Source organism: Camarhynchus parvulus, chromosome 2 (genome assembly GCF_901933205.1).
Source record: "Camarhynchus parvulus chromosome 2, STF_HiC, whole genome shotgun sequence".
In the NCBI taxonomy this organism is placed as follows: domain Eukaryota; kingdom Metazoa; phylum Chordata; class Aves; order Passeriformes; family Thraupidae; genus Camarhynchus; species Camarhynchus parvulus.
Window position 1 is genome coordinate 9,975,484 of NC_044572.1, and position 24,795 is coordinate 10,000,278.

General features: G+C 38.3%; 1 protein-coding gene across 2 annotated transcripts in view; it reads right to left on the reverse strand.

Annotated features, from left to right (window-relative positions):
* Positions 1–24,795, reverse strand: part of ESYT2 (extended synaptotagmin 2) — an 80,529-nt gene that overhangs the window by 47,689 nt on the left and 8,045 nt on the right. For both annotated transcript variants that reach the window (XM_030971336.1, XM_030971337.1), the window contains exons 2-3: positions 2,291–2,332; positions 1,575–1,709 (exon numbers count right to left, since the gene is read on the reverse strand). In XM_030971336.1, coding sequence (XP_030827196.1) covers positions 1,575–1,709; positions 2,291–2,332 — 177 coding nt within the window. The remainder of the gene's footprint in view (positions 1–1,574; positions 1,710–2,290; positions 2,333–24,795) is intronic.

The following is a 24,795-nucleotide window of genomic DNA, read 5'->3' on the forward strand; positions in this document are numbered from 1 at the left end:
AGGGGTAAAATTACCTTTTTGGGATCCAATTAACCACAATCCTTCCAGAATTACCCTGGGTATGGACCACTAAACTTCGAGATTTACAAAATATTTAATAATCAAGCTTCCTCTCTCACCTACAAAAACATCTAATTTCTCTGTAGAGGTAGGTGTATGTCTAACACTCCCAAAGCATTCTTTTCTGTGTAACTACAACAACAAGCTAAATTTAGCTCATAAAAAGACAATTGCCTTAAGTGGAATTTAGTGAGAATAGATGGAAAAGAATCCCTAATTCCCATAAAAATTTGTGTCAACCACTCTGTGCTGTCTCTCTAAATCATTGTGTTCATGCTCTCCCCTCTCTCCCTCATACAGAATTAACACATATCAATCACACACTCAAGCCCCAAACATCCATCAAACACTAGGCAGGAGAGGATGACTAACAACCTCACTTTTGAGTTTTTCCTTTCTTGAAAAAATTTCATACTTCTATTTAAAGCTTTTTGATAATTTCTGTAAAATCAAAATCTCACTGCTGTGTTGGGGCTGTGCAACTCAATCAAGGCTGCAATATCAAGTAAGAATGGCTCTTTGTCATGTCCAAGGCTACTCAATTCAGCTGCAGAACCATACAGAGGTCTAGGAGCTAATCTAAAACCTACTTAAAAGGAATGCTTCAGTCTATAATACAAATATATCTAGGGCAGGACAGAGGCCCCATGTAAAAGGTTTTTCAATTTAAAAAAATAATAAACCCAACACACAAAAGGTGCAGTAAAGCATAAAGAACTTTAGCCTACATGAAATAGAGTCACAAGAGAGAAAAAAACAATTCCCCTCTATCACACCTGAAAATTAATTTCAGGTTTCCTAACATTTGAGGGTGTGTGGAGGTGTTGATTTTTAAATCCTTATTTGAAATTCAGTTTATGACAAGCAACAGAAACACAAAAGACAACTTCAACCAAAAGCTGTTAAACTGCATCTCAAAGCAGTAAAGTTCTGGTTAATGCAGGGATGATTAAGTAGTGCTGAACTTGCTGCAAGCAGAGGGGATCATTCTCAGCTTGCCCTGGTCAAACAGGCTCTCCTGCAGGCATGAGACCCCTTCTTTCATGGGATGGAACAGAAGACAAACATCTGTATGCCCCCTTTGTGCAGTCCTTGAAAAGCCAAGCCAGCAGCCTTGTCATTGACTCTACACATAACATGATCAGAAGTGCATCTGTGACAAGAGAACTGCACCTGGACCCTCTGCCAAAAGTGTAATGGTCCCTGCTCACTTAATGTAGAGCATTGTATGAACAATATTAAAATCACATTGCTGTGAGCTCTTCATGTGACCAGGCATTGCTACACTGAGTCATCTCCAAATTCTCAGTCAAGTTTGTGAAGCATAGATCCCAGGAAACGCAATAAAGCCTCTGCTAAAAAACCCACACATTTTTATTTTAATGTTACGACAGAAATCGGAAGCAGGCTTACAACCAAGTGTCATAGACAAATATTTCTGTGCAGATTTGAACAGGCTACATGAAAATGTTATGTAAAACAGGGTCTCTTAAAAAACCTCACCAGACACTGACCTGATGACCAATATCAATCTTTGTAAAACTGAAGGTACTGAGGTGGTTGTTTGCTCCTCTCACTGCTGGTTCTATGGTTTCTCGGAAGAGTTTCTCAATGAATTGGCAAATAAAAGGCCACATCTGCTTTACAGTCTAAAGAAAAAAAAATCTGCATGGAAGTACAGTTCTAAAATACATGAATAAGTTATAAATGTAAAAATCAGAACTTCACTGCATCTGAATTTTCTATCTGAAAATTCTATTTTTTTTCCCCTTACTATTTTCCAATTAGCTCATGTTCTTCTATGCTCTTTGAATGAAAGTTATTTTTAAAAAAGTAAGCTACATAGATTTATATCTTGGATTATCACACACACAAATCAAAACTGCAAATTTCATTTATTTTTAGATTGTAGGTCAGGAACCTACAGTAACTGGAAAGTATCCCAGACAAGTAGAAAATTAAAGATTGTGTTTACAGCTGCTATGACTTCTACGCAATTATAGCTGTCATTACTGTTATGCCACTTTAAATCATTCATAAAACACACATTTTCAGGACCATGAAACTAAATTTAATCTTTCTTGTGACTAACTGGATCAACAACCAGAGACTTAAATGTATAAAGCATGAAGTTAAAACTACTCTGTTCTCAGATTCTTGCCTCATCTTTTATTTTAATCTCAGCCTTCCCTCCTGCCCCTTCCCATTTGGGAGCAATGCTTCTCCTTACCTTGTTGAGCCATTCTGCTCTCTCTGTGTCTGGAAAATGCACCTAAAAAAAACCAAAACAAATACAAACCAAAAATTAATACAAATACAAAACACTTTTTAGTTAATTGTATCCAGTCATTTATAATACCAGAAAGCTTAGGGATCTCCCTAGACAGTGGACAACATTATTGAGCAGTCAACACCCCCGACAAGAGAATTAAAATACAAACAAATTAAAACACAAACTTATTTCTGAAGTACATAAATATATGCTTTAACTTGTTTCTAGTAGCAGCACCCAAAATAAAGTATTGCTGTAACACCATGGACAAACTAAAAAACAAGCACAGCCAACCCAGCTCGTGTCAACCAATATTAACACAACAGGGTCCCAGCTGCACTTCTGCTTCCTTTCATTCATGCCAAATCTTCTTCAATGGCAATAAATCATGGCTATAAATATTTAATCAGTGAAGTTGATGCTCAGGAATATGGATTTAAGTTAGGCCAAAAGCCCTTTGAAAGGCATTTCTAGTGATTTCTTTCTTTAAACAACTGCAGAAACCAGTCAGAGTGACAGTTTATATACAGGGCAGAAAGTACCCGTGGCAATAGGAAACATTAATTAAATGCTGGATGACCAGACAGTTTTCCAGACACAAGAGAGCACAGGTAGTAGCTTCACCTTTCACAAACACACACACCAAAAAAAGCCCAACCAAAAATCCACCCCAAGCAAAAATAAATCGCTGAAGAAGCAGAGCTAACAAGACTTCCCTTAGAAACTCACAGGCTGTAGAACAAGATGCAGATCACATTTCCCAAACACAAAGAGCCTTTGAACACACTAAAAAACCGTGACCTACATATGGTGACTTTTGTGAAGCAGTGTCTCTACTTAACTGAATTGCCAAGTCTTAATCTCTTCATAGCATAACAGATTGCACCACGGCTTCAACAGCAGTTATTTTTATTATGCATATCCCAGATGTGAACAGTCAGTGAAAGAACTACTCTTTAAACTGTATTTTCAACAAGATGAACCTGAAAGCAAGCCCCATTAATGACTTTTTCAGTTTTTATTCACTTCTTGCATTAACAATCAGCACTAACATATTCTTCATATACTCAATCTGCCCTCAGAGCAGTCCTTAATTTCACCTAAACCCCCAAACTTTTGCTATATAGTTTTTGCTATGCTGCCCCTCAGCAGCATAATCAACTGTGTCAGAGTTATCTCTCCACTCTGTTTCTTTTTCAACAATCCCAGGTCAATAACAAAAGTAAGCCCCATGTTTCTACAGATACTTAGAGAATTACAAATGTTGCTGTCTTCCACTGTCAAGAAAGGCTCTCAGCATCTTTATCACATCTCTCAAAAGCTTTACAAGTGGTGTGAAAGTGCCCAGTGATCTGTCTGACTGAGCAAAAACATTAAAAAAGTTAAAATAATAGAACTATAAATAGCAGATGGGACAATTTGGGAACCATGTTATTTTATTTACTTAGAATTAATTTCCTAGAAAATTATGGTGGGTATTATGTCAGAACTCTGTACTTAAGAGGCTTGGGGATGGTGTCCACTTTTTGAAAACAGAAAATACATAATTTGTTTTTTATTTTTGTAACACAAGCAGTTACAAGTATGTACATGAACTTACAGCTGAAGAGAATTTACACTCAGTTTTTGTCTTGCAGGGTTCTCATGTTGCTCCCAATGGTAAAAAAAGTTAAAGGAACAGAAAGAATGAACACTGTTAACCCCAGCACTAATAAATAACATCTTGATCTTTCCTTTAAAATATTTGCCTTCTGAATCTGCAAACAGAAAAAAATGCCAATTCTCAGTAACGACTTGTGTATGACGTTGGATCCACAGGTCTCATTCTGATTTAGGTAGGAGGGATCAGTGATGTTCATTTTCACAGGGTGAGAGCTGCAGAGCTGTTCCACATAGGGGACACCAAAGTAATCCAAGAGGAAATGGTCAGCAACCTGCTACACCACTTAGACAAGCACAAGTCTCTGTGGCTGGAAAGGATCCACCCAGTGGTACTGGGGCAGCTGGCAGAAGAGCTCCCAGAGCCACTTCCCCATCATTTACCAGCAGTCCTGGCTAACTGGGGAGGTCCCAGGTGACTGGAGGTCAGCAAATGTAACCCCATCCATCCACAAGGGCCTGGGGAACTACAGGCCTGTCACCCTGACCTGGTGCCAGCAAAGGCCATGGAGCTGATCTCCTGTTATGACAGCATGACTTACCGGATGAGGGAAAGGCTGGTGATGTGCTGACCCAGATTTCACTGAAACTTCTGACATGTCCTCCCACAGCATTCTCCTGCAGAAACTGGCTGCTCATGGCTTGGACCAGTGTAAAATCAGCTGTGTAAAAAACTGGCTGGATGGCCAGGCCCAGGGAGAGTAGGGGGAATGGAGTTACATCCATGGTTGGTAACTCTGGCCAGTCACAAGTGTGTTCCACAGGGCACAGCGTTGGGGACATTCCTGTTTACTGTCATTATCAATGATCTCTGTGAAGAGATCGATGGCATCCTCAGTGGATTTGCAGGTGACACCAAGTTGGGTGGGAGTGTTGATCTCCTGGAGGGCAGGAAGGGTCTGCAGAGGGATCTGGACAGGCTGGACTGATGGACAAAGACCAAGGTATGAGGTTCAACAAGGCCAAGTGCTGGGTCCTGCATTTGGGTCACAGCAACCCCAGGCAGTGCTACAGGCTGGGGACAGAGTGTCTGGAAAGTGGCCCTGTGGGGAAAGCACCTGGGGGTGCTGGGTGACAGCAGCTGAACATGAGCCAGGTGTGCCCAGGTGGCCAAGAAAGCCAAAGGCATCCTGGCCTGTATCAGAAATGGTGTGGCCAGCAGGACGAGGGCAGTGATTGTCCCTCTGTCCTGGGCACTGGTGAGGCTGCACCTGGAATCCTGTGTTCTGTTTTGGGCCCCTCAATACAAGAAGGACATTGAGGTGCTGGAGGGTGTCCAGAGAAGGGCAGTGGAGCTGGAGAAGGGTCTGGAGCACAAGGCTTAGCTGGAGCACTTGATGGAGCTGGGGTTGCTTAGCCTTGGAGAAGAGGAAACTCAGAGGAGACCTTATTGCTCCCTACAATTACCTGAAAGGAGGTTGTAGCCACATGAGAGTCACTCTCTTCTCCCATGTGAAAAAGAGAGAGGATAAGAGGAAATAGCCTCAAGTTGCATCAGGGAGATTTAGAATGCATATAAGAAAAACTTTTTCATGGAAAGAGCCGTTAAGCATTGGAACAGGCTACCTAAGGAAGTGGTAGAGTCACCAGTGCTGGATGTATTGCAGCTGTGGCATTTAGGGTCAGAGTTTAGTGATAGATCTGGTAGTGTCAGATTAATAGTTGGACTTGATGATCTTAGAGACCTTTTCCTAAATTCTGTGATTCTACAGACATTGCAATGAACAGCAACAAAATAAAATAAATAGAAACAACAAATTAAACACACAGATGAGGAAAGGAAAAGAATATTCATGGAAATACCAAAAGCAAACCTGTCTGCTGTGAGTAATGCAAGATATAACAGTTGTCATGTTCACGATTCATTTTTAGTCTTCTGTACAAGTATCCAGTTGACATTCAACAGAAAAGACACACTAGACTTGAGAGAGGCTTCCTGCTCTAAATATAACCTCAGCCCAGATGAAATTCACCTTCCTCCAAAGGGTGATCCAACTTCCCAGACTCAGAGTATAGACTTCTGAAGGCACAGGCCACATTCCCTGCACCATGCACACAGCTGACAGCAATGAGGAAAAGAGGAAGCATCTCTCTTGCACCTATCAAGCACTCTTCACATTCAGTCCCAAATTATGCAGAAACACTTGAGATAGTTAGGAAACAAACAAGAGGCCACAGATACTCAAATCTACCCATATATGCTAATTTATTAGTTTTTTATTTTATCTACTCTACAATCTTCATTAAGACCTTGCTTAACAGGACATGGCTCTTAATATTTCCACAGATTTAATAATTACTTGTCCTTTGGTGTGCCACACCTATCATGCTCCTACAGTTACAGGAGTTGGCACTAAGCCTGCTCCTCAATTATGTAAGCCTAGTTTACTTCTGCAGTTGCATGTGATAATAGGCAAAAAATAATACAACATCTTCCATTCCTGTTTCTCATCTCTTTTCCATTCTTGCTTTTCTGCTTGTTCACTCCAATTTTAATGTTTGGTGCCTATTCTGACACTCAAAACAGAAAGCAGAGAACCTTTTATTTTCAAGACTCTGAAATTTTCAGTCAAGCCAACCTTGAATGAAAAGCTGGGCTTTCCTTAATCTTTAGATGCTCCAAACCCAGGCTGTCTGAAAACAAAGAATAAAATATTTATCCATCTACTAATCCCATATATTTTCAGCCTGCTATATGAAACTGAAATACTAGTGGCAAAATTATTTTTTGCTTTAAGAGTTTTTGACTTCAAATACAATCCTATGCATAGACAACAGGAAAAAGCCTGAGGGATAGAAGTTGGTACACTGGATCAGTCAGGACTGACACAAGAGCATTGAAGCAACTGCACAGACATTTTTATGGCCAGAAGCAAGAATCAGACTAAGTGATGTGCAAAATCTTTTAATTTTTGTATAAAAATCTATTGACAAGCACAACAGAAAGAGACAGAAGTCAAAATTTCAGCTAAGACAGTTAACGACTAAAAGCATTTCCCTCTTGGCTTCTGTTAGTAAATTACTCATGCAGGTTTGGCAAGTAGTGTCATTTCAACCACTTGGTGTAGCAATTCATTATTCAAAGCAAAGTATAACAAGAGAGAACTGTTGCAAGAAATGCCCCAATGACCACGTTCAACACCAAAAACATCCTAATATTTCATGTTCCAGGAAAGTTCTATTATTAAATGTTATCTTGCAGAATATTTGGAAGTGCTCAAAAGATGCATTTCTGCACATTAAAAAGACACTATCTGGCTTTCTCACACAACTGCTTGTGCTTAGCTCTAAATAACTTTCACATTTACTTTCTATTTCTGATCCTGCACTTTCAAAAACACAATTCAGAATACACTATTTTTTGTAATGATCAATAAAATACCAGAAAGAGCCCAAGGAATGCAGTTTCTTGTTCTATCCTGGAAGACAGTAAAAGAAAAAAGGGACAAAAGAAAACCACTTACAGTAACAGTAAAAACAGCAGAAACATTTCTTATTGTTTTATGTTTTTAAACTCTCTTTATACTGACTAAATTGACTCAGCTTTCTGGCCAGACTATCATCTGCATCTTTCCAAGGAAACAAGGCAGGACACAGAATAATAATTATTACACTCACATGCCATGGACTAAGGATTGGTGGGAAATTTTGAAGAGTCAAATAGCAATCAGCAAGTAAGATGAAGTGAGGTTCAAAGTGCAAATAACATGAATGCCTTAAATATAATTTTTCATTCACATAAGGGAAGTCTCACTTATCCACATAAATGTCACTAAATGCAAGCATTGACAAGAAATTCAGAAGAAAAGACATGACAACACCCTTCAGCAAGTAATGTTGAATTGCTCTCAACACAAGTCACAGGTACTAATAATCTACTTTAAAACATAAATTGCATAATAGCTGTTACTATTCACTGATCACCTCACTGTAAAACATTTATCTTTTAAAAATTATATTTGAAAGTTTTCTCCCTCCTTAAAGGTATTTATGAGACAACCCTGGTTAAATTTAACATTTATTTGATTATTATGATTAATGTATAGGCCCTAAATATAATCTACATAACACCTACACTGAAAGTAGAAATCTACAGGTATTGACCAGAGCATTCCAAAAACTGAAAACTTAATTTGCTACAAACCAACCACTTTCCATGAATTTTGTATTACAGCAATAGAAGAAATAGAAGCAATAAAAACAGATTAAATTTAAAGAAAAAAAAGCAAAACCAACAACGACAAATAAAAAGCCCCAAAATTTGGGGTTTCTTCCATTTTACATTCAAAGATTAAAGGTAAGAATTCCAATGCTCTCAGACACATGGCATGATTCTTGGGGTGCCCTCTATAGGGCCAGGAGTTGGACTCAACAATCCTGATGAGTCACTTCCACACACTGTAGAATATTCTACATTAAATATAATGTACTAACATAGCTTTGTTTAACAGATACTTATCTGAGCCAGCATTACTTTACTTAAGCTTAGTTCCTTCCCTTTGCACTGATTATTTGTTGCTCCAGATGTAAATCTTAAAGAAACTATACCAGTCACTTTAAGGTCACACAGTGGTATGACCAAGTTTCTTTATATAGTTACAAAGCAGCAAAATATTCTTGAGCACTTTTCCAGCTATTTCACAAATATGTCTTCTATTAGCTACTGATCCCTTCTGCTTATTTTGGAAAGCTAAAATTACATATAAAAATCCTCCATCCTCCTTTCTATCAAAAGTACATTTGTCTAGTTTAAATGTAAAAATGTATGAGGGTATCACAGCAAGTTTTCATAGTCTCTTCATGCATGATCTATGGGTAGGGAGAGACCATACCACAGAAGGAGATTGAGGACAGAAGCCCAAATTAGGTGCACTAAAACCTTCTGAATGTGCAGCATAAGCAGTTATTTAACCATTAAGCCTAAAGCCAGAGGTGTGGCAAAAAACCAAAACACACTAAAATTAAATTTTCCTTTGAATTATAGCTGACAGTTTGTCTAAACTCACTGCACTTGTAACTCAAAAAGGCCAGACAAAGTTACTAAAAGAAGAAGCCTAGCATGGATAGGATAAATCGTGTCATATAGTGATATTCAAGCTCAATTTAACAGCTATTCACTCCAGTCTTTTCCAGTTGGTAAAGCAGGCTGGCCTAAGGACATTTTAGGTAAAACAGAGCTGAGCAGGGCTAATAGCTTAATCCCATGTATTCCAGCCAGCAATCCCCTCTCAGTCTCTGAAGCAACAAGGAGCAGCAGTAGGTGAATTATTTGTTCCCTTCCACTTTTGCCACTTGGCACAGCCTAAAGAGGCTTCTCCTCACAGCCAGGCTGAAGGGAGGACCCCTCCTTTCTGACAGGAGCTAAAGAAGGGGGGCTGGGAGGGAAAGCACAGCAGCCAGGCTCTGTCACTTCAGTAATTCACCTCTGGGGTTAACAGCAATTTTCCCAACTTCTATCAATACCAGAAATACCCTGGCTCTCTCCTCTTCTAAGGAAATCCAACAACATATTTACTGTTGCAGAACTGCAGGATGCAGTATTTCTGAAAGAAAAGATTAAATGCTAATAGTGAGGGTTCCGTAGAAATCCTGCAGGCCCTTGTTACTAAACCAACAATCAACTGTTATTCCCATTATTTCTGGTAATCTGATTCAGTTTCTGTTTAGCAGGCCTTGGGATGGATTTTGTGTTTGCAGTTTTAAATACATTAAAATGATCAGCCTTTGCACAGCAAAATTCATGGTCAGGACTACAAATGTGGTGTGTTTGCAGTTTGAGATGAAGCCAGGACTCTCAAAACAGTTTCCCTGAGAATCATTACAGATGAGCTGCATGTGCCCCATCTTTCAACAGAAACATCTGCAAGGACCAGAAGCAGACTGTATATAGAAAATCAGTTTTGTCAAACACACTATTTATGTCCATAGGACACTTCACAGAGTAACAGTTAGAAAGACCCACATAAATCAGCATCAAGTAACCTAAAAGTGTTACAAAATAAGCAGTACAAGTTTTGACAATAATGGCCCATAAACAAACAAAGAAAAAAAAGTTTTAAAAAAATCAAACATAAGAGAATTAAGGGTAGAGGAAAATATAAAACTACTCCCCTCCATATAGAGAGTACACACACTGAGTAAGATACAGAGATAAAGGAGGTGGGGAAGGGCCCTAAAATTTTTGCCATGCCTCTATGATTATGATAAAACCTCACAGTAAAACGGAAATAGTGGGAAAAGTGGAAACATACTTAAATGAAAGAAACAGCTGTAATATCAAGCAAGGTTAAGGACTGTATTTATTTATAAACTGGAACATAAGCCATTTAAGTGGTTGGACAACACATTGGAAAACAAAATAAACCTTTATGAAAGAAGCAATTACATGGCCTTTGAGGCAGATTTGCACCTATAAGAAAAGGGTGGCTTTAGAAACACATACTTGGTGCCCCACCAAATGTTCCCAAAACACTCTACCAGCACAAACACTGTCATCCCACGTGAGCTGCCTCTATCAGTTCAAGTCCTGTGAGGTGCCACAACAAATTACAGACAGCTGTTCAGCACGAGTTTTCCAGGGTGATCTCTGTATTCCCCCCTATCCTGAGCTATCTGCTTCAGTCACTGAGAGCATTAGGGTGAAAAGTAATTCTTCAACAACATAGCAATTAAAGACAAAACAAGCTGGTGCTTGGAGAAATTGAAACAAACAGCTTTTCAACACCTCCAGGGTTCAATGCTAACACAGGAAAGTTACTACAATAGAATTCATACACCTCAAGTAATAAAACTGACATTCTTTATAAGGTATAGAAATTTTTATTTCCTTACAACCTTCCTTGTTACCTCTGTTCCTCTTCCCTTTCCTAAAGGTCTAAAGAAATGCCTAACATACAGAGTAGTTCAAACCTGGAATAAACAGCAGTTCACATACACAGGACATTTCAGCATCCTGGTATGGCCTGAAGGACACTATTTCTTAATATATATTCCTAAGTACCATATCTGCGGGACAAGGAAAACAACTAGCAGCACATAGGCTGTGTCTTGTAAAGTCAGGCTAAGTTAGCATAAACCAGACCTTCCCAAAATGCTGCCAAGAGCCACCACTGCCCATACACACACCCTCTGAAACTCACTAGAGCCCAAACTCCACACAGAGATCCCATATCCAACCTTTCTGCTGTGCTAAAATTAAAGCATGCCATTAATTCAAACAATAAAATGCCTTTTTTACATTTTACCAATAACCACAAATGTATCTATGTTTCTTATCTAAATAATGCAAACATGCTACTTTGCTAAGATTTTTTAAAATATATTATATATTAAATACATATACAGAACTGTAATTGAAAGAGTTGTCCCTGTTTTCCTTCTCATTGCAGAAGTCATTGAAACAGCATTTAGAAAATCAACCATCCTCCAATTTTTCCTAGCAGCCCATCAAAAGCCTAATCAGCTTATAGTTTTGGCAGCTGAGGATTCAGAATCCATCCTTATGCAACCCTGCAACACCACCAGAATATTCTCACCTGGATATTCTCCCCAGTTTCTATAGCAAATCATGCCTTTGGCCATGCAAAATAATGCTAATATTTGAAAAATATGAACCCTGTCTAAAAAGAGGCTCCAGAGCTCTGATATGACTGAAAAGCAGCCCAGAACTAAGTGCTGCAATTCAGAAGTGAAGGGTGCTGAGCCATTTCAAAGCACAGCAGTTTCATTTTTCTATGCACATCTTTCACTTCAACATCTATTAAATATGCTTCACTCACAGTGGCAGTGTGACTTGTCAAAAGCTGCATTACTTTTCAGCAATTTAACTCACCAATACCAAAACTAGATACAATTTGCCTAAGTGCTGCTATTTTTGCAGAGATGGAGCAAGCATGCCATAATAGAAAGTTACCCAGAGACCTCCTACTTAGCAGCAGCTTGCTCTAACAAAATCCTCCGGGATAGGCATTAGAAGCAGCTGCTCTGGAAGAATGACAGAACAGAAGTCTGCTAGTAAGGGAGCTGGAAAATCCTGCTTCTAGCCTGACACTCAGCCTCTGCAGGCCCAACTGGAGGCAAGAGCTTCAGCCTAGAAATTAAAAACCAATCATCATTAACTTCCAGAAGCATCCAGGCCTAATTGCCTCACAAACAACATGAAACAAAAATCTCCTTCTCCACCAGTAAAGGTTAGAGTTTCCTTCCAAATATGTGGAAGTACATTGGCATGGTTTTCTCTGCTATCTGGGTGCAGAATCTACCCTAAACACAGCACAGGATGCCTGCCAGAGGAACCACATGGATTTGCCTTGCTCAGTTGTTACCTCTTTCAGAACAGAAAGCTTGAAGCTTTTAGTCCACTACCACAGATTCACCTTCTAGCACAGCCTAATTTCAGAATTATCCTCAAGTTGTCATATATTAGTAATATATATCATAACTCAGGCTTCAATGCAGAGATGACATCAACTCTGTAGCCAAACTGCTTTATTTTCACTGCAGTTTAATATCTTGTGATTTTTCCTGGATTGCCATGTTCACATTTCTTTTTCCCTTTCTACCTCAAAAAGGACAAAGGCAAGTTTTCAGTGCTTAGTTTGGAGTGAGACAGGACAGTAAAAATAATAATAAAACAGTAGAAGGCATACGGGGGCATTAGGTTGCAGGAACCTTTTAATGGTTTCCACTTGTGAGGGACTGACATGCAGAACCTCTGACAGCAGAATGATAACCTTGACACAGGAAGAGACATTTTTCACATGTAGCACACCTGTTCAGCACATCTTAAAGTGAGGAAACATAAGAATTTAGGTTTAACATTTTGACTGTTTACTATCCACATTTACAAGTTTTTGTCCATACCACTTCCTCATTCAGAAGACCAAAAGCCAACAATGAACTCTTAGGGCAACCTAAGAGTTGAGATGACAACTCTTAGGATGCTCTTCCCCAATCTCACCTCTACAGGCATTTACAGCAGTAACAATTGTATTTTATAAATGCTGATGTCCAACAGAGGGCCAGGACAAGCACAGTTTAAAAAAAAATTAGTGGCATAAGACTCTATACAAGCAAAATATCAAAAACTGGATTTATATTGACCAAAGTCTTGCTCTCACACCATGTTTCAGAGTAGTGCAACCAAGGTTTACAAAATGAAACATTTAATGTTTCATAAGCCTGCATTAGCACATCTCCAAATTCCCAAAAGCATTGCAATTACTGAAAGCAAAGACCCAGATTTTAAATGTTTAAACTGCTAAAAGGCATAGGATGAACCACAGCTCTCAGGACTAACCAAATTTTACCACTTAAAAAATCTTGCACACTACTTTTTTGACATTATTGACTTTACCCTTATATTCCCAGGAGTAATTTAATTTCTTCTTCTCCTTCTACAAATAAAGTCTTAATAACTTGAAATTCAAGCCTTTGTTTTTTAAAATAAAATTATTAAAGCATTAGCGCGATATTTTCAATTTGTCACATTTCAAAAACATGACCTCTTTTGTACTTTCAAGTCTCTATAACAAATTGCTTTCCAGTTCCCTTGAGAATCCAGGCATGTTCCCACCCCACTGCATGCCAGAGTGTCTTATTCTCTTGACAGTCAACAGAAGACAAATTTTTCTCTCTGGACTGCTAAACATTAGCTTTCAAAACAGCTTATACAACCAGTGTCACAGCACAACTTACTATTCTTTGAACTGTCTACAGCTGTGAAAGGAAGTGCTGGGCTCTGCACCAAATTGCCAGCCAGCCTTGTTGCTGGTATCTACAATAAAACATTGAAGGTTTCTTCACCTTTTACTCCACTGACCTGCTGCCCGATTCCCTCACCCTGCAGTCAGCTCTGATCCAGAGACTGATTCCTGCAGCAGGGAGAGCTCATTCCTTTAGCACTCACTGGATTGCACAGTTCATCTCCCTAAGGGAGCCATGCAGGTGTTCTGTGAGAGCTAAAATGGGCACCAGCTTTCAGAAAAGGCATGTGTTAAGAAGCAGCGATCACCTTCTGCTAGACTCCTCTTTCTTAAGCAGATTAAATCTTCTTCCTTGTCTTTAGCCTGAAACATCTCCATGTACTGAAGCCCAACCTTCTATTCTTTCTAATGTAATCTATAATTCACAACACATTTGAAACAAATCTATGTGAACTATGACAACATAATTAGCTTTGAATTTGCTGGGAATAAGCAAACTGCAAATTTATATTTGAAAATACAAAAGAGCAAAATGGAGAACTTGGATTTTTGGTTTTGTGGTGGTATCCAAAAAAAGCAGCATCATTACATAAAAATTCAAGCTAGGTTAACCTAGAAGTCCTAAGAAGTTTATCCTAAGAAGTTAAACAAGTCTGTAGAATACATTCAGTAGTTAAAACTTAATGCTTGTTTTGACTGACTATGACTTAACACCAGCAAAGCTGTTTAACTTCTGCATACTGCACTGCATCCAGTACTATCCAGCCAGAGCTTATTCTTAATGCTAAAACATTTCTGAAATATAATCAGAAATCATGTAAGATATAACAGGCATTTTAAACTCCCTGTTTCATTTCTAGTCAAAACACTAGAAATCCACTATGTAAAATCCAGAGAGTATAAAGAATGTAGAGCAATAGACCAGGAATTTCGTGGAATCTGTAAATAATCATTGATTAGCCCTCTCTGAAACTATAAAACTCTGCTGACAAAGTAACAGAAAGCAGAGAATTCCAATAAAGTGAAAGCAAAAAGAGCTGCAGTGTTTAAATCGGGTCTCAGTTAATGCAGTGACAAACGGTGGGGAGGAAAGCCCCAGTTAACCTGACAGCACCAGGTATCAGATGACAAATTTACATGTGTAACTCCTTCTGGCTCTTTCATTCAAGCATTTAACCAAATTCTTATACCAGGGAATTATTTCTAATTATTAGGTAAATGCTAAAAATTTAAAGCTCATTATTTCTAATAATTAGGTAGGTGCTAAAATTTTTAAGGTTTATAAGATTTGTTCTCCCTTCTCTCTAGAACAATTCTGTCCCCCTCAATGAGCTGTGTATCAGCACCCCTCAACAGTGTGTATAGCACTGTTCTGTAACAGAACTGTGGCCATTCCACTGGCAACACATTATATAGCAACTTCTGCACTAAGCAAGCTCAAACATCCAGCTAACACAGCAATCAGAAGTGATGCCTAAGGAAAAATCAAAACTAAAACAGTACTATGGAGTTATCCTTCCCTGAATGCCCTCTCAGCTTCTGCAAAGGATGGCTGTAACCCTTAGCAGCTGCTGGCATCCTCCAGCACCCCTTCTATCTTGAGGCAACACATGCTTAGCCCCTACCAAAGAAAACAAGCAAAAAAAAACCCCACAAGCAATTCCATGTAATGAATACTCTTCAGGTAAGTTTATTTAAAACAAAAATGATGCTCTAGAGTTGTAGTGCAGCCTTAACCTCATACAGGATCATACTGAAAATGCAAGCCCAACAAAATACATAACTGGAAAATACTCTGACCACTGAATTCCAATCCCCTATAATTGCAGGACTCATTATCCTATTTTTGTTTATAAACTCCACCTTAAAACCATGGAGTTTGCTACTGTTCCTCAGAACAGAGCAGGAAGGGCAGCTCTGGTGTGTTTTGGTAGGCTGGGTTGCTAAGGAAAGACACTGAAAACACTCCCTGCTAAATCAAGTTTCTAAACTAGGGAATGCTACATCATAAGCTTGAGCTACAAGGTAGAATCAAAACCCAGACTGCCTCCCCAGCTAAATTAGCTCTTATCCTTAAATATCAGTCTTACCATTTTGGCTCTATATATTAACAAAAGGTACTTTAGAGGAAAAAAAGTCCTCAAAAATGACATAATGTTCAACATAAAAAAATCCCCACCCAGTAATATCACTTTGCTTTGAAACAGAAAAAGTATTTTCATTATTTATTGAAAAGATTTTACAAAGACATAGAAAGATTTTTTAAATTTGCACCCATGGCCTTTAATTCACACAAATCACATTTGGACAGCCTATCTTCCAGCTGAGTATCTATCCCATGACTGAGTTTAGCACCTCTTATCCAAGAAGCTATTTTAGAAAAAGCAGAGTAAGTGTACTTAAATCAAACCTGCGCAAGGACAGGCTGCTACTGAAACTGCATCCTCTGAGGAAAATTCATGTGCTTATGTTACTGGGCTGGCACATACAGCATCTGCACAGTGGAACATCCAGCAAGTTGCGAATCTCCTGGGCCTGCAGTGTCTCTCTACAACTGTACAATAACTTTCATCACAAAGTGAATTTAATACCAAAGTACACCATCCACAGCAGTAGGAGATTTTTGTTCATCCACAAACAGATGGACACTACCTGGCAGACACATCACAGTCTGCAACATATTGAAGTCCACACTTAGCAAAAAGGAAGATAAAGCCCCTCAAGTGGAACTGCAGCAAATGAGTAAATGAGCACCCAAGGCTGGACTGTACCTTTTTCCCAACAACACAGTATTACATGTTTTAGCATTTTAGTTAAAACACACCTGGATATTTGTCAGTCCTGTTGATCCTTTGTGTACACAGCAACATTTGTTCAGTCACTTACCCCAACCACACAAGTCTTTACAAATCAATAAAACCAAGGGAAAAGAAATACTGCTAATATGTAGGAAATCTGGAGTTTGAAACCAACATTTCATCTTTTGGGAAAAAAAAAAAAAAAAGGGAAAACAGTGACGAAGTTTCAAGAGGGTGCCATATTTTAAGACATCAGTAGTAAATACAAAAAATACAAAACGCTAAACAGAAATTAAAAATCCAGTCAGTTTGCAATGCTCCTGTTCACCCTAACGAAATTCCTGCAGGCCCTGCTTCCAGGAAACATCTCCTAAGATTCCAGCTCCCAGCAGACACAGACACTTTCTCTCATGTCAGGACTGCAAACCATCACTGATACAGTTTTTTGACGTAGCTCACTTGCAATGCTCTGCATCAAAACATTCTTCAGACTCTGTTAAAAAGTTTCTCCATCTTAAAAAAGCAAGCAAAGTGATCATAAATTCTAAAAAATGTAAATCCTCTTTCTAAATTAAGCTCTTTTTAAAACAATACTGGAAACTAAAGAATCTGCCTTCTTCAAAGAAAAACAAGACTGGAAACCAAAGAATCTGCTTTTGGGAAGTTTAACATTTGGCCATGTATGCTTTAAATGACACTCCATTTAAATTTCTCTGCTTTTAATGTAAATTCATTTATTTGCATATGTTTATAGAGGAGTTCCTGAGCTTTTTTGAGAGAATATACTCTGATTTTCACAGAAGCAGTTACAAAAGCAGCCCTTCAGTGGAAGCATAGAATGTGGACAAACTACGATCTTGAGTCTATACCTAAGGTTTTTAATAATGCCATCAGTTCACCTCTAGAATGGCCAGTCAAGTGTGCAGGGCTGACCTGAATGACATAACCTTGCTTCTATACACAGCCACTGCTTATGGGCAGCACTACTTGCATGAAGATGTTTTACCCATACCTGAAACCACCCCTTACATAAAGACAGCTTCTGCCCTTCAAACAAACCATGGGCAGCAAGTAGCTGAGTGATTTAGATTCAGTGTCTTGGCCTAGGAGGAAGAATGTTCCAGCATTAGAATTGTTGGGTGCTTGACAGGCAGGATGGAGAGGTAGCAAGAGTGAAAAAAGAGGAATTGGATACATTATCCCTCTTATAAATGCAACACAGAACAGTCACCTCTCCTGTTACTGATTATCATCAGTGCTGAAGATAAGCCAAGCATTTGGGGATCTTTTGAATATTCTTTACTCCTAGCTCAACTCTTACAAACACACTATGTTCTTCCACTTTGCCATTTAGCAGCAAAAATAGCCATCATAAATCAATACCATTTTAATTAATGACAGCAGTAGGCAGTGTCACGTTATAGAGATGCTGCCTCCAATTAATCATAACATTACACATCTAAGAGTCTTTTAAGACTGAGCAGTTTATAACTGATACTTAAGCTCACAATTTCTGTATTTTAATCTGCATCACTGTCCAGTTTTGTGCATTTGTACAGCCCGTAGCTGGAACTGTGATAATCAGATCATACCCACTAGATCTTGGTTGTAGTTTATGACAACGAAAAGATGAAAAAAACTTTTTACATCTCAGCAACCCTTTTACCTACATATGGTTTCACAGTAGATTCAATGATTTCCAGTTTTTATTATTCAAATATTGATAATCAGTAGGCAATTGCAACTGATGAATTACTTTTCTCTAATTCTCAAATTCTGTCTTTTATATGTCCAAGAATAAATAAGTCCCTCTACACCTGCTTTATAATCAATAAAAGAGAAATAAAAGCCTCTGGAGAGATCTATCTGACATGTTGAAGATTTCCTTATTGTCAAATACAGTCCTCTGGAGATGTGTATACTGATCATAATGATAAACTCCAACTAATTTGCACCTATATGTTTAAATTTAAGTGCAGCAGATTCTAGCTCTAAGGGGAAACCAAACACCTAGTGCCTAAAACCCAACTTAGTAATAACTCTGTAAATAAAAATAAATTTCTGTTGATTCTAAGACAACGGACTGAACTGCCAACAACCACCTAGTAAGTCAGCTGTCTAAAATCTAGCTCCAAGAAATAATGCCCATGGCAATGCAATTTATTTGACTGCTCCAAAGCAGAGCCTTCCTTAAGCTGAATTTCTCTTGGACAGGTTAATCTTTGTGCCCATGCAGAGAAAAATATGTGCAGCCAAGTGACTGTCAGCTCTGAAACTCTCAGCAGATTTTATAACAGATGCTAGTAATTTTTTTAGAAGTTCTACCACAGAATATTTACTACATGTATTAATTAAAATCTAGCAGTTGTGGCCCAAATTATTCCTTGATAAATTTAAGCATGTAAAAAGCAGCAGTGTAGTTAGGACCTCATTATTGTAGGTTTATATTATACAGAGAAAAGGGACCTCCTGCAAAGAGCTCTGTTCACCCCTTCCCATTCATCAAAGGCAGGTTCCAGGGACAGACCTTCATTTCTGGAATGAGGTGCCCATGTATGGAACCTAAATTTCAGTTTGCTACAGGAAGTGTGACTGTGTGTACTAACTGGCAACAGATTCTCTTACAAGTTTTACTGTTTATTATGCTGTTCCAGGCCTGAATCCCAGCCCTGTACAGCTACCAGATATTTTCAGCAGTCTTAGATCTGTACTCAGCTTTTAATCACATGTAATAACTTTCTTGCAAAAGACATCACTTGAGTTAGAAGAATGCAGTGATGACAGTTAAAATGAAATCAACCCCCTTGAGTAAAATGCCATAGTTATTTTCAGAGATCTGCATAAATAGCAGCTAATTTGCAACTATATCTTCCCAACTCAAAAAAGTATTTTCAAGACTTTGATAAAGTCTTTTCCGTCTACAACTAGGTTCTGAGGAAAAAAAAAAAAACAAACCAAAAACAAAACCCAAACAACCAAGTATTTTATTTCTTTACAACATCAAGGGATGCTGAAGTCAGGTTCACCACCCTTGTTGCCATATATGATTTGCCTTATCTGATACAGTCCTGACTACTCAAAGTATTTGGGAAATTGTTACAACATGAATACTCAGCTGCCAAACTTCTCATCTTTTTAAAAATACATTAAACAGTTTTCTTTTAACTGAACAGTTTAAGATTGTATTGGGTGTATGTGGCAAGATTCTCGGAGCATGAAGGGTCAGGACCACTGGGGTGGCTTCTGTGGGAAGTTGCCAGAAGCTTTCCCTACAGAGTTATTTCCTTATTTCCCTCCCAACAGAGCCAATGCCAACCAGCTCCAAGATGGATTCACTGCTGGACAAGGCAGAGCCCAGCAGCAACTATGGGATACCTTACTTGAGAAGAAAAAAAAAATTATTTCACAAAAGTAGTTCTGTCCAGGGAAAAGTGAGAACATGAGAGAAACAACTCTGCAGACAGCAAGGTCAGTGAAGGAGGAGGGGAAGAGGTGCTCCAGATGCCAGAGCTGAGATTCCCCTGCAGTCCATGACCTTCTCAGGAGAAGAAGGTCATGAATCAGGAAGAAAGTGAAGCTCAGGAAGAAGGGAGGGGTAGGGGGAAGGTGTTTCTAATATTTGTTTTACTTTTCATTATCCTACTCTGTTTTGACTGTTAAAAATCTCCGTTGATTTCTCAAATTTGAGTCTGTTTTGCCCATATTGGTGAATGATATCTCTCCCTGTCCTTATCTCAATCCTCAAACTTTTCCATTGTACTTTTCTCCCCATCCAGCTAAGGAGGGGAGTGACAGAACAACTTTGGTGGGCATTTGGCATCCAGCCAGGGTCAAACCACAACAACTGAAATGAACTTGTAAACTATGTTGGGAAATGTATTTATTTCAATTGTCAAGAGTAAGTTAGTTTCTTTTAAAATAGTGACATCTCAAATCCCTTGTCATTGACTAACCTGGACTGCTTCAAGTCAAGAGCTTTTTCTATTTTACTTATTCAGTGGGAGATCACAATGTAAGAGCTTTACTTATACATTGGTTTCTCCACTGGAACATGCCAGGAATGTTATTTCCATGTGGCTGACAATGCAAACAACCACAGCAGCAGAAAGCAGAGCTGGAGTTCACAACTTTTCTGGAAAAGAAAACTAGAACAAAAGAAAACCCTCCAGACAACTGGGGTTTTCAACCATTTTCCCAAGCACTGCAAGTTGCCAGCAAGAAAGCAAATGACCTTGTAAGTTCTTACATGTTAAAACTAAACTAGAATCTTATGTGTTACATGGGAATCAAGACTCAGAACTTGACAGCAAAGGAAATTCCAGAGTGATTTGTCAGAGCTTAAAACCCATTAATTTTACCAACACTGATGAACTAATCTTCTCTCTCTGGCAAGTGAATACATTCTACTGCTCTCCAATAAACTGAACCTACAGTTTACCAGCTTGCTCCCTGAGGACAGAGATGTTAATCAATCTTATTTCAGTCAAGGATAAATGCTTTAAAGCTCCAATCACTTCCACCCCTCTAGCAGAGTTCACTGCAAGCACAAATACCTCCACTTACACTAAAAAAAGTTCTACAAAATATCTGCTAAATATTCTACATCCCAAATACAAACTCACTCAAAGTGAATGAAGATGAAAGTTTAGGTGTCTCCCACCAGAGCCAATACAGACTGCCTTCCAGTATCCCTTCAAGTCCTCCTATTGCCCATTTCCCTTGGTAAATGTTTTAATATCATCTAAAATTACCCATTAGTCCTTGATGGTCCTGTCTACACTTATTCCCAAACAAGAACTGCCACCTACAATTGTCTGCCACTCCTGCATGGTATCCAGAGCACTGCTGTGCAGACCCTCTCCCCAACCTCCCAAAAGAGGTTCAAGCACTTTGTCAGATTGACTTTGTCAGACTTCCTCACTGGCTGTGCCAGAAAACCAAGGAGTTCAGCATAAATGCAGCAGGCAGAACAGCAACAACTTGTGTGCACTGGAAGTGAATCACAGAACACTGAAATACTGTTTCAAAGAACAATTTTTTAATTTCTCAGCTCTCAAATAGCAAAATTAAAGTACACGATCTTATATGAAAACTTTATTTGCAAACTAAGCAACCTCCAAATCAGATCTACTGTCAGGCTGTCAGTATGGTTCTGTGTGTAATGAATTATCTTAATGAACTAACAACAAAAAACTTCATTAAGGCTTTTCTTTGGTTTATCAAAAGTAACAAAAAGAACACATTGGTAACATTTTGGTTATTCACTTGAATACATGAAAGATAGGACACAAGGGAAAGAAATGCCAACTATAATTGTAAAAGTTTCAAAACACAAAGGATCTGACAAAAAATTGTTGGCAAATATGTTTTCTGTTATTAGACATCTGAAAACAAGCATATATTATATGCAAGTTCTTATAAAGCTTTATACATAGCCAAATGTACCAGAAAATTAATTCCCATTATAAACACTTACACGAACATGACAGAAATAAGTGATTTTATCAAATGCACATGGACAGTTTAGGCACATTCACATCAACACTGTACTCATACCTAGCACACCCTTGAAAGAAAAAAAAACACAAACACTTGCAAAAGCCCAAATATCTCCCCTAAAATATAAACCAATATAAAGATTATCATGAACAAATAGAGAACAAGAAATTACCACAATTTAATCTAATATAAATCTATTGAATATTCTTTTAACACATACAAGTCAGATGACTGAGGACTGGTTTTCTGTTCCCCCCATGAAACACTCTCTTATCATTTCCTGGCTGCCATTTGATATTTAACTGGCAGAGGGTGGGTGGGTGGAAAAGCATTCTTTTTCTAGTTCAAGTATTTTGGGAGAAAGTCATTGAGTGAGGAACACCACATTTTAGGATACAAATTTAGTCTGCATCATAAAATTTATTACTAGACTAAGGCAACTTCCTAGCCACACACAAGAGAGAATTTAGCATTCTAGTTCAACAATTAGCAAGATGAATCAACAGCCTGGGGGAGGAGGGAAGACTTGTCTCAAAACAAATTACCATTTTTCAAAATTCTGGACCAGCAAGCTTACTGCATTTAGGAAATACTAACAAATGAAGAGAAGATATTTCCTCATTTGAATCATTTGTGTAATTACATTCATTACATTAAAAGTCAGCTTGAAACATGCAGAGAGCTCAAACATCCTAAATAGAAAGAAGTCCTGAGAGTTTGCCCTGTAAGTCTGCACAAAAACTCACAGCTCAGAGCATGTCTTCTCATCCTCCTTCCTGCAGAATAAAAACAAACCACAGGAGTTGTTGTTGAGCTCTTGGATATGAACCTGTAAACTTATTCACTGGCCTACAGAGTATGCTAAGTGAAGAAGGGCATCTGAGAAAGCACAGACACATGGGGTTTTTTCCATCAAGCTATGCAGATCTGAAATAAGGCATGAAGAACAATGCAGAACAAAGAAGCAGCAATAATGCTTAAATATAAAGCAAGCTGTGAGTTCTCTGAGCTGTGAAGTTCCATTTCAGCTCTCCCTGCAAAGTTTTTCTCCACACAATTAATTTGTTTTTAGTAAGCTTTTTTTAAAAAGATCACCTACAAATTTTAAGAGCAGAATTGTGGATCATTACACTGCATAATTAATTCAAATCTGAGCAAACAAGGTTTTACAGCTACCTTCATGCTTCACCATAGCCTGTGTTTACTTTTAAAAATGAAACAGGAAGGCACTGCATTCTTAGACATTCACCTTCTTCCCATCTTCCCACTACGGACTGACAATGACAGAATACAACACGATGGATTATCGATACATTTAATTTTACATTCTGTGTTGCATCTTTCAAAATGTTCTCAGAGGAAACTATTTCAGTCTGCTTAGATAATTCACTGAGACAGTATCTAACTAAAGGAATGCAAACAAAGGTTATGAAAACAATAGTGTAATCTGTTACTAGACTCCAACTGAAGTTTTCACATAAACAGATGCCAAAAGTTATGCAATTTACACTGCAAATGCAAATCTCCCAGGTAAAAGTGCAGCAACTGAACTAATGTAAACTCGACCCATGCTGCTATATGATAAGGACAGCCAAATGACAATGCAATTCTTGTCTGTCATATGACAGTTATTTTCAGCCAAGTAAAACTAGTTTCGCGTTTCTAGTATAGCAACAGCTTCATGGCACATAAATCCAGGCTGCTTCAGCTGAAAACCATTAGTCCTGTTTCAGATTTTCACATCTTAAGGAAAATTCTGTAGTCACATCAGGGTGTAGCAGACAAAACTTTGTGCAATGACTCATTATATGGGAACGTTGGTCTTACAAAGGTTATTTATATAACAGGAGTTCCATTTGAAAAATAGTGTGTTTTAACATCTGCAGCACAGAACTTTCAATACTACCTACTTAGCTGACAAGTATCCAAATGCTTCAAAAGGTGTCATTCAACTTTAGGTGTCATCACTACATCTAAGAAAACACCTTTCTAAAGACAGCCTCTTTTAATTTCTTTTCTTAATATTTAAGCAAATACTTGTATTTTATGCAGAAAAGATTTCTTACCATTTGTAAGCCATAATTGGAGACTGAAAGCTAATTTAAATGTCAGCTTAAAACAAAAAGGAAAATGATAGAATAATTCAGGTAAGAAGAGACTTCTGGAGTTGATCCAATCTAATCATGCACTAAAAACACAGTCAGCTTTTAAACGGAATCAAAATATTGAGAGTTTATATGCCTGATAATTAGATAAAATGTTGAAAAATGTTATAAATGTTATAAAAGATTAGATGTGCAAATTGACATTATAAACAGCTTCCACTCAAACTCTGCTTCCCCACAAAGATACCTCAGCAGCATTATTTTCCACCCTTTTCCTAAGAACAGCCTCTTTGTGCAGGCCATTGCTCCATCTCACTTTAAACCTGAGCACAGGCTTCCACCACTTCCCTTCTGCAGGCACTGGCACTTTTGTGGTCTCATAGTAAACTCATGAAACTCATCCAGCTGAACACCCAGCTTGGCAGAAAACTCACAATTAGTTGGCCAAGTAAATTCTAATGTTGGCACAAGGCGGCACTGGGAAAGTGCAGTTGGATGCAGAACATCCTTTTTGTCCGGAGAGTGCACATTAACTTCATTTTGAAACTGCAGATTCAGTCCCTTTACTGACCCCCTGATCCTCTCTGCCACAAGCATGAATGCAGGAATGCAGAGGAGAGCCTACAAATAAAATTCAAATTATCCTAAATAAGGACTAAGTCAAAAAAAGCTTCAATATTCTTGCTGTTGCTCTAACT